Source organism: Salvelinus namaycush, chromosome 4 (genome assembly GCF_016432855.1).
Source record: "Salvelinus namaycush isolate Seneca chromosome 4, SaNama_1.0, whole genome shotgun sequence".
NCBI lineage: Eukaryota > Metazoa > Chordata > Actinopteri > Salmoniformes > Salmonidae > Salvelinus > Salvelinus namaycush.
Window position 1 is genome coordinate 65,516,616 of NC_052310.1, and position 11,589 is coordinate 65,528,204.

Consider the following 11,589-nt stretch of genomic DNA (forward strand, 5'->3'; position numbering starts at 1 on the left):
TTCAAATCCCACGAGAGGTTGACTCCCAAGTAGTGAGAATGCAGCAGCATACTATCCCTTACAGCAATAATACCTTAATCCAGCTCTAAACATATCGTAACTTATTTATCGTATTTTCCCTGCAACCAGTAGCTGGGAAATGTTTAACAGTGTAATGAAGAACCCTCTGGTTGTAACAGTGTATTGAGGAACCCTCTGGTTGTAACAGTGTAATGAAGAACCCTCTGGTTCTAACATTCTAATAAAGAGCCATACAAATGGTTATACAAAGGGATATTCAAAGAACCAATATAAAACAGTACTCCACAGATCGAGAAAGGGTTCCCTAAAGGTGTATAGGGAATAGGGTTCCAGTTGGAACGTAACCTCAAGAATTGGAAAGAGGATGAGGTGCACATTCTATCTCCTCTCATCCCTCCCTCTATCTCCTCTCTTCCTCGTTCCCTGTGACTGCTACTGCTGCATATTACCTGAATTTAGACAACTGACAAATAACTAGTATAGGGCGAAATGGACAGAAGACAGAGAGTGTGATTGAAAGAGGTGTTGGGAGGGTGTGGGGGGTAGTAAATTATATTGACAATATGGGACATGCACATTCCACTGTAGTGCCACAGCACACTGATGTCAGCAAGTGTTTGAATGGAGAATAACTAACCATACTGAAAAGCCCCAAGCATTTATCTTCAACGTTTTATAAGCATAACTATGTGTTGGAAAATCCTATAACCTAGATAGACTATATGTTTTAGGACAATCAAATTACATTAGTGCAAATTCTGCTAGACTTTTGCCTAAAATAATATTACATTTATTAACATTACATCTATTCTACATGCATAACATGTTTACAACAACACAACTTGCCATAAAACGTACAGACTCATATGTCCATGGTTTAAGTCATTCCCAGTATATCCTTTGAAAACAGTCTATTCCACCCATAATAGTCCTCCCATACACTCCCTACATGTAAATGTGCGAACGCGCATATTAAACACAACAATAAAATAAGCTCCATCGAGTTGGCAAAATAATACAGTACACCCATTTGAGGTGACGTCACATTCCATTGACCCTCCAATCACTTCAGGGGCTCATTTGATTGGAAGGCGGCAGAGGCTTTAATCTCGAGACTAATTCAGATGCTGATGAAGGGAGGAGAGCATAGGCTACTTCTGACGTAGAGAGAGCAAGCGCACAGACGTGCTACTGCCACTGCCACACTCACACACAGCGACACTGAGGAAGGATGCGTCCGAGCCACACATTCACTCCTGCTGCGATATGAACGGGATATGTTCTGATCTTCTCCGCCTCTAATAAGGATTATAAAAAGTTTATCTATTTATTGGTTTTATTTCGAACTGTGGTGCTATAGAATGACATGTTACTTTGATTAGATTTTTTATTCCCAAATAACAAATGTAGGCTGTTTTTCTTCCATTTCAATGAGAATTGGGTCATGATCACATCGCCCGCATTTTCTGTCCTGAGAAATAGTATCGCGATTCCGGTGTGGGAGAACAGTTATTCAGGGGAGAAGGGCGCACCGAGAATAAACAATCAATTTCTTCACCTCGTCTCTCCGTCAAACCCTTTACGGCAGGCTAATCGTATACCCATAAAGATTTTGAAAATGCTTACCGCACGGGGAGGACACATTTTGCACCCGGAGTACCTTCAACCTTTGCCATCAACTCCTATCAGTCCCATCGAGGTAAGCACTACGCTGGCCACAGGCTACAGGGGACGGGATAGAAAGGGATTGCAAAAGTGTGATTTTGGGCAGTTATTACTTTTGAATGAATGTTTTTCTGTCTATGTTTTCAGATTTAAAAGTATCGGTACTATTAGGCCATTTGAGTTGTATCTATATACGTTTATTATCATATAGTTATTGTACATTTAAATTCATTCTTAGAAAAAAAGGTTCTGGATAGAACCCAAGAGCGTTCTATTGATTGCTTCATATATGGCACCCCTAAAGAGTCTAACCCTTTGATCAGAACCCAAGGGTTTCTTCTTCGCTGAACCAAAATTGGTTCCATATAGAACCCTTGGGTTCCATATAGGGTTCTATATGGAACACATGTCGGTTCTATATAGAACCTTATGGGGTGCCATATATGAAGCAATCATAGAACCCTTTCTGGTTCTATCCAGAACCTATTTTTCTAAGACTGTGCAGATATATGGCTATAATAACCTTATACGCAATGCGTTAAACTCGTGCGTAATTAACGGAGTTCTCCAAGGGCACATAATACACTGTATAAACAGGAACATATTGTTTGGTTTTGAAACACCCCATGAAAAAAACATTACAGTGAAAACTTGAATAATAAATATTATGTTATCTTATTTTGCAGCTGGATGCCAAGAAAAGTCCGTTGGCTCTCTTGGCACAGACCTGCTCACAAATCGGAAAACCAGACCCTCCGTCCTCTTCCAAACTCTCATCTGTAACCTCAAATGGATCTAGTGACAAAGAGACCAAATCCGGACCACTAAAAATGAGTGACATTGGAAATGAAGACAAATCTAGCTTCAAACCCTACTCCAAATCATCGGAGAAGAACAAGGACTCCTCGTCCAGCAGTGGTAGTCTGAGTGGAGATAAAGCTAGTTTCCGAGTGCCTAGCGCCACCTGCCAGCCGTTTACCCCCAGGACAGGCAGCCCCAGCTCCTGCCACTCTGTGTCTCCGCTGCCATCTGAGGGTAAGCAGGGAGACAAGGAGGAAAAGAATAAGGAATCTGATAGCAATAAAAACAGTACAATGGAGGGAAACGGCAGTGGTAGTCACAGCCGGATATCTGGGATTAACGGTGAGGCTAACCAACACCAGGAGACCACCTCTGGATCAAAGGCTATCACATCAGACTCACTCACATCTGTCTCCTCTGCATCATCTGTTCAACTTCTGGGTTCAGGAGGACTCGTAGCGCCAGTCTCCCCCTATAAACCTGGGCACACCGTTTTCCCTCTACCGCCTGCTGGCATGTCCTACCCTGGAAGTTTAGCAGGTGCATACGCAGGCTATCCCCAACACTTTCTCCCTCACGGAATGACTTTAGACCCGACGAAATCTAGCAGTCAACTACTCAGTGCTCAGTTTGCCGCTGCCAGCCAACTTCAGTGCAATAAGGCTGGGAGCCCCTTGTCCAGGGCTTCTCCTCCGTCCCTAATGTCTGCTAGCCTGTGTAGAGACCCGTACTGCCTGAGTTACCACTGCGCAAGCCACTTATCCGGTGCTTCCAGTACCTCGCAGTGCCATGAGTCCTCGGCTCTGAAGTCAGGATACCCTCTCATGTACCCAACTCACCCTTTGCACGGCGTGCATTCCTCGCCGCCATCTTTTGCTGGACACCCGTTATACCCCTATGGCTTTATGCTCCCAAATGACCCTCTGCCACACGTCTGTAATTGGGTGTCGGCTAACGGACCTTGCGACAAACGGTTTTCTTGCTCAGAAGAGCTCCTCAATCACCTAAGGACTCACACTGCTTTTGCGGGGACGGAGAAGTTGATATCAGGATACCCGGGTTCATCATCGCTAGCCAACGCTGCGGCGGCCGCCATGGCCTGCCATATGCACATGCCTCCAAATGCGGCCCCGGGCAGCCCTGGAACGCTCACCCTCAGGAGCCCGCATCACCCTCTGGGATTGAGCACGCGCTATCACCCCTATTCAAAGAGCCCCCTGCCCCCCGGCGCTTCGGTTCAGATGCCCGCTGCCACAGGTCCATATTATTCTCCCTATGCCTTGTATGGACAGAGACTCACCACCGCATCGGCGTTAGGATACCAGTAGAAGATACAGACAGACACATAATAACTATACATTTATAAGGAGATTTTAGGCCTAAATGACTTTTATATTGGTTGTATTTCATGCAGGACGGGATCCGTGGGCTCAGTGTATTTATTTGCGATAGCTCCAAGCGTGACAAAAATAAAAAATAATTATAATATTATTTGTAAGAGGCTCAAGGTGCATTCTTTTTTACAATTAAGATATAGGCTATATTGGATGGTGCCATTTTAGATGTTACATTGAAATTACAAGGCAGTGTGTATGTTGCTTTTAAAATGCTCATTGTGAGAGTTTTATGTTTCCTACATACAAAAGGCCTATTCGTTCTATTTTTCATTGGAAAGCCGTAGCCTATTTTGAAGTCTGGTGGGCCTATGTAGGTCTACTGGCTACCGCACATCGCAAATAACTTTTCAACTTTGGCCTAAACCTTAGAATGACATGTTTAGTTCATCTTGTTGGAAAATTGGGCTCTCTCATATTTCTTCATACATTTAATTATTAATTCGACAAGCTAAATTAAGGTTTATGAATCTGGTAGGTTGTTTATGGAATAAATAATTCGACATACAGTATTAATTTACTTATAATGATAAACACTTGAATATGTGAGACATGAGCATAATTGGTCTGTTAAAGAATCGACGCCATTTAATTTGTGGAATGGCATTTAAGATCTGTGTAGGCTATTTTCATTTGAAGTCTGTGCCGTATACACTTGAGTAACATTTTAATCACATTTTATTCACATTTCGATACCTTTAAGATTGCAAAATATATTTGTTAAACTTTTTAAATAGCTAAGCCAAATTGCAGCCTACTGTCATCTGACACAGATGTATTTCGCCACCCGATTAGCATTAGAGTAATTTATCGTTGGAGTAATTTAGGCAGTAATAATCTAACTCTGATATTCATTCAGTAATAATCTAACTCTGATATTCATTCAGTAATAATCTAACTCTGATATTCATTCAGTAATAATCTAACTCTGATATTCATTCAGTAATAATCTAACTCTGATATTCATTTGAACACGCCATTATCAAATTCAGCACTGTTTTTCACATATCATATTTTCCCTACCTTCGAACGAATGATGGTGTCAGTCTGATTACATTAGAATAAGGAAGTTATCCGCTTGTGCAGTTATAACACATGCAATATCAGCAGCACATTGGGAAATAATATTACATCTAAAAAGTGACAACCCAAACAACATTAATTATTGTTTTGCGTCTTGTTCTCAGATAAAATGTGCCCTATTTGTCTGAGCAGAGAGTTTATCATAAAGGAGAAGAGGTTATGGGATACAGCTATACATTTGCTATAAAACAATTAGGCCTATAATTTTGGGTCAAATATTTAGGTTATTGTGTAGGTTATAGGGTTTAATAGCCTACGTCTTGCTCTGCATATGGACTATTTCACTGACTAGATCAACTCATTTCTCGTGGAGTCATAACTCTTTTTTATTTACTTTAAATGCTATGTTTTAGGTTAGCTATATTGTATTGCGTTTAAACGTTAGGTCTGTATTTCATCAGCTTGTTGTAAAGAAAACCAAACGCGTTCTGGAAGATATGTTGCTGCATTGCTCCATACCATATGTCAAGACAGCACACGTTTATATTTTCAACCTACAGTTATTAAATGTCAATCAAATTATTGAGAATACAACATCTTAAATCAGATGGACCACTCCATAAATACGCAAGTATTTTCGATACAATCCTTGCACAGATTAAATACCTGAGGCACACAAGATTACATAATAAACCAAAATGAGCGGTATTAAATATTGTATTTAATTCTCATATCATACACATCAATAAGTCACATCAAGAGTAGGCCTATACTGGGTTGAGAGGATTTTTTGTCTATTACATAACACACTGGGAGGGAAGAGGTTCCACTTGTTTGATGATTCTATAATGTGGAAAACAAAAACCTCTCCATCATGCTCCTGAAGAAACCGACGGCTCCGCTGCTGAAGCCTCGTTATGCACAGTAGGCCTATACACACGCACACATCAGGCAACAAGGCAGTACACCTACTTCCACTTGTATGATGCATCAGGGAACATTACAACTGTTATATATAATTGTTTGTGTCAATATAAACACATACATTAAATCTCTTGCAACATTGCATTCCTTCATTTAAACATTGCCAAATTATGAGATAATGGATTACACCATATTGTATTATGAAAGAACAAAATGGCAAGGTGAAATAAATGGCAGCTGTGCTAGACAATGATTTATGATGTCACCCAATGTGGGACATTTCTACAGCTTTTATGATTGCAGTAATGAAGGTGTGTAAAGCAGATAGCATGAAATGAACCACATCTACAGAATCAAGCAAACAATGTCATTACCCATCCCAAAGTAAATCACAGCTATTCCCAAGAGATAAAATCAACATCATTAATGGTCACATGTCATATTCATAAAATCGACGGCATCTTTTCAACAGATTCATTCTTTACGATCGCTCTCTCCCATGATGTATGTTAATGACGCTTCTAGTCCACAACTCACCATCCCAACCAGACTGTTCTGACGATATGCGGGGCCTCATACAAATGGCACATCAATGTGATATGGAGAAAACATTTTTTTTACATTATGTCACTCGTGTTGATCATGTATCTTTACACGTTTTGGGGACTTCCTGGCTTTCGGGACTTCCTGGTTTTGGTGACGTTTTGAGGTTGAACTGTATGATTGGAGAAGCAGTTCCAAGAGCCATAACATATACAAATACAGAAATTAACATATATACATAAACTGTGCAAAAGAAAAACAGATTTATATATATATAATATGTCTGTCCTGAGCAAAGTAAAGGGTCTAGTCCAGAGACTCAGGGATAACCCTGAACATCTCTGCTCAATACATTGGGGGAATCTCAATTGCATACCTCTCTTGTCTTCTCTCCTTGCCTCATCAAAACCCATTGGATGAGAAAGCCAGAGGTCCCTCTCCTCTGACCTTCTCCTCCAATGGGTTTTGAGAAGGAGGCAAGGAGAGAGGACACGAGGAGTATGCAGTTGCGATTCTCCCGTAGTCTTCCCCTTAGAGTGTACTGAATGACCTTTCCTCACCTCCACTCTTTTCTCTCACATCCCATCCTACCTACCATTGGGTCATGGTCCTCTCAATCACACTGAAATGACAGAATCTGCTTTTCCACATGTTCTCAAGTGAAATATAGTCTGTACATGAGAGACTAGATGGTTTCCTGCCTTGCTTAATCACTCTCCAATCTACCACCTGTTTTGCTTTGAACTTCAATGCTAGGAAGATTTCTGTCCCGTTTTGCCTTTTGGCCCAGAAAACATAGCAGTGTACCATGACGGGTCACAGACAAATGCTGACATTAAGACTGGTGTATGTAAGGGCCAGACCAGGCCGGGCTGTATGCTATGGGCATGCCCATCATTTGTGCTGCACAGCTGCACACCATGTGGTTGTGGGTGTGTAGTGTAGTCAATGTCTGTTAGATGTTATTGTTGAAGGCATTGGGACGTCATAAACACCACTAAGGTAATGCCGTTTGAAAGGCTCTGGTGACACCGTAAACAGTTTGATGAAAAGATTTCATTCTGGATGCGTCCCAAATGGCACCCTATTCCTTTTATAGTGCACTATAAAGGGACTAGGGTGCCATTTAGGATGAAATCCTGTTTTTTTTTTATGTTGTTGGGTTTTTTTATCGGGGGGATAGGGTACTTGCTGTGAGATTCATGGGATCATTCATGATATCATTCATGGTATCATTCATCGGATCATTCATGTATGAAGCTACATTCTGCTGTTATCCACAAATGCTTTAAGTAACCTGTCTAATAAAAATAATGATTGAAACTTCCAATACAACATTATTGGACTCCGGACACATTTTCTTGGCACATTTACTTTTATGCGGTTTGGATTTTGTATTGTGTGCGTCTCAAATGACACCCTGCTATTATTTGCATAAAGCACCCATAGGGCTCTGGTCAAAAGTAGTGCACTATATAGTGAATAGGGTGCCATTTGGGACACATTCTTACAGTCCTATAGTCCTCTGTATAAATTACCTAATCAAGAGAAAGCCTGTTTTTACCTAAACTTCAGCGGCGGTTTGGCTGGCCTGCTTGGATAAACCTTACACAATGGTTATGTACACTGATGGTCCTGGAAAGATGGCTGTTCACTGCTCACTGCTTCACTGCTTGCTGGGTCACTGTTTACAAAGGCATAGGAAATAGATTACCTTTTGCATGTTCAATCAACTCACTAAGAAGTGTGTATTCAATCATCTTGAGAGAAGTGCTGGTTTATTTTAGCTGGAGAATGACTTTAGCTCTCCAAACAAGAGCCATATTAATCACCCCTTTATCACTTCCTGATTCTGACAGGGCAGAGTAAATGAGTTGTGTCCCAAATGGTGCCCTATTCCCTATATAGTGCACTTTTGACCAGGGCCCACAGGGCTCTGGTTAAAAGTAGTGCACTACGTAGGGAATAGGTTGGCATTTGGGACTCTAGCCAACCTCAAAACAGCGAAGTTAAACCTGTGTTTTACATCAAACAGATCACTCTGGATCAATGGCATGCTGCTGTCCCCTTCAAATTCAAATCTATAGAATAAAATGGTTCTATTCTATTCTTCTATTCTATTCTTAGTGAGACATGTACTGTATATTCAGCCAACATCCATAGCAGTTGATTGATATTACATGCATAACATATCATATATTAAAGGTCAGCGATATGACAGATGCACATAGTAAATAGCATAGTGGTTGGGTCAATTTCCTCAACTAAGAGTGTTGGCGCACAAGGCTAAACTTCGTTGCTGTTTTTGGTCCTGTTGTAAAAGTGTGAAGCAAACAAGTGCACATGTGCAGATACCGTGTGAAAGCGAAGTCCTGTATCTTGCTCATCGCAAAATCTGCGGTGCTACTCATGCAACGTAATTTCGCTGACTACCTTCAAGATAATACTGTACACATCATTCAGTACTGAATAAGGCAGTGTGTGTGTGTGTGTGTGTGTGTGTGTGTGTGTGTGTGTGTGTGTGTGTGTGTGTGTGTGTGTGTGTGTGTGTGTGTGTGTGTGTGTGTGTGTGTGTGTGTGTGTGTGTGTGTGTATTTTGGCTTAAGTAAAGCACAAAGTAGAATATTTCCCTTGCAGAAGAAAATCTGTCAACACAGAAACCCTAAAAGAAAAGTGCAACAGTGAGTGGAACAGTGGGCCCTTGTCTGTCAACACTCAACATGGCCCACTAATTTATACTATAGTCTACTGGCAGCCCAGTCATGCAACCAGGACCCATAACAACTGAAGACCGACAATCATAGCGTATAGAGCAGGGGTATTCAACACTTAGACTACAAGGTCCGGAGCCTACTGGTTTTCTGTTCTACCTGATAATTAATGGCACCCACCTGGTGTCCTACATTTAAATCAGTCCGTGATTAGTAGGGAACAATTTCAAAAAGCAGTGGAACTGGCTTCCAGGTCAAGATTTCAGTTTTGGGGGTCTAGAGACAGCTAACTTTTGTCTCCCTCCCCATGTCTTGGGGTTGCATTCCAAATGGCACCCTATTTCGTACATAGTCCACTGCTTTTGACCAGAGCCCTATGAGCCCAAAAGTAGTGCACTATATAGGAAATAAGGGGGCCATTTGGGACATCTCCCAGGTCTCAGCGAGCTGACTGGTGCTAGGGCCATGATTAATGACTTATGGCCTTATTGTGTAGAGGCCCACTAATTAACTGCAGACTGAGTGAAGACACACTATGAAAATCTTTCCTGATAACCTGGACTCTTTCCTCCCTCCCGCCTGCAGAAACCTTGGCATGTGGAAGCTCTTACTGACAAATGTGTAAGAAGCAGACCAACGTTGAGTAAGACGAATGGTCTTTTCAGGAACTGTAAACAGGCTGTAATTTAACAGTATTTAAATATATGACATACTGGCATTGTGCTCCTGCACTGTTCGTGATCTCGGGTTTTGAAACTGCAGCCAAAGTTCCTACCCCGCTGTTGATTTAAAATTAGGCTTGGCATATTCATGTAGGGTGTTTCTGAGATACTGGCCTGGCCGGCATGTGTTCTTCTGCTTTTTTTAAAGAGTTTCCAGCACTTTTAAACATAGCACTTTTAAACATCGGAAAGTATTCAGACCCCTTGACTTTTTCCACATTTTGTTTTGTTACAGCCTTATTCTAAAATGGATAACAAAAAAAATATCCTCAGCAATCTACACACAATACCCCATAATAACAGCGAAACAGGTTTGTAGAAATCTTTGCAAATTTATAAAAAATTTATAAACAAAAATACCTTATTTCCATAAGTATTCAGCCCCTTTGCTATAAGACTCTAAATTGAGCTGAGGTGCAACGTATTTTCATGAGGTCGAAGGAATTGTCCGTAGAGCTCCGAGACAGGATTGTGTCGAGGCACAGATCTGGGGAAGGGTACCATAACATTTCTGCAGCATTGAAGGTCCCCAAGAACACAGTGGCCTCCATCATTCTTAAATGGAAGAAGTTTGGAACCACCAAGACTCTTCCTAGAGCTGTCCGCCCAGCCAAACTGAGCAATCGGAGGAGAAGGGCCTTGGTCAGGGAGGTGACCAAGAACCCGAGGGTCACTCTGACAGAGCTGTAGAGTTCCTCTGTGGAGATGGGAGAATCTTCCAGAAGGACAACCATCGCTGAAGCACTCCACCAATCAGGCCTTTATGGTAGAGTTGGCCAGACGGAAGCCACTCCTCAGTAAAAGGCACATGACAGCCCAAATGGAGTTTTACAAAAGGCACCGAAAGACTCTGACCATGAGAAACAAGATTAGCTGTGATGAAACCAAGATTGAACACTTTGGTCTGAATGTCAAGCGTCACGTCTGGAGGAAACCTGGCACCATCCCTAGTGTGAAGCATGCTGGTGGAAGCATCATGCTGTGGGAATGTTTTTCAGTGGCAGGGATTGGGAGACTAGTCAGGATCGAGGCAAAGATGAACGAAGCAAAGTACAGAGATCCTTGATGAAAACCTGCTCCAGAGCGCTCAGGACCTCAGACTGGGGTGAAGGTTCAATCTTCTAACAGGACAACAACCCTAAACACACAGCCAAGACAATGCAGGAGTGGCTTCAGGACATGTCTCTGAATGTCCTTGAGTGGCCTAGCCAGAGCATGGACTTGAACCCAATCTAACATCTCTGAAGAGACCTGAAGAGACCTGAGCGTTGCTGTGCAGCAACGCTTCACATCCAACCTGACAGAGCTTGAGAAGATCTGCAGAGAAGAATGGGAGAAATTCCCCAAATACAGGTGTGAAAAGCTTGTAGAATCATACCCCAAAAGAATTGAGTCTGTAATCGCTGCTTCAGCAAAGTACTGAGTAAAGGGTCTGAATACTTATGTAAATGTCATATATCTGTTTAAAAAAAACTATAAATTAGCAAGAATTTATAAAAACCTGTTTCTGCTTTCTCATTATGGGCTATTGTGTGTAGATTGATGGGGAATATATTTTTAATACATTTTAGAAGAAGGCTGTAACCTGACAAAATGTGGAAAAAGTCAAGGGGTCTGAATACTTACCGAAGGCACTGTATATGGGACAAGGCAATTAGTTGAATTCTTTAACATTTATGTGTACTGTACAAAACTGTCTCAGGGGGTTTTTCACCTACAAAAGTGCTGACGAGACCGATACATAAAGCTTAATTAAGATCAGCGATACTAGCAAGAGCAGTGTGC

General features: G+C 41.6%; 1 protein-coding gene across 1 annotated transcript; it reads left to right on the plus strand.

Moving 5' to 3' along the window:
- The first annotated feature begins 1,167 nt into the window (after positions 1–1,167).
- Positions 1,168–3,978, plus strand: LOC120045692 (zinc finger protein 503-like). The gene is made up of 2 exons (XM_038990635.1): positions 1,168–1,720; positions 2,373–3,978. The coding sequence occupies exons 1-2, from the start codon at positions 1,466–1,468 to the stop codon at positions 3,813–3,815; spliced, it is 1,698 nt and encodes a 565-aa protein (XP_038846563.1). The 5' UTR covers positions 1,168–1,465; the 3' UTR covers positions 3,816–3,978.
- Positions 3,979–11,589: the final 7,611 nt, after the last annotated feature.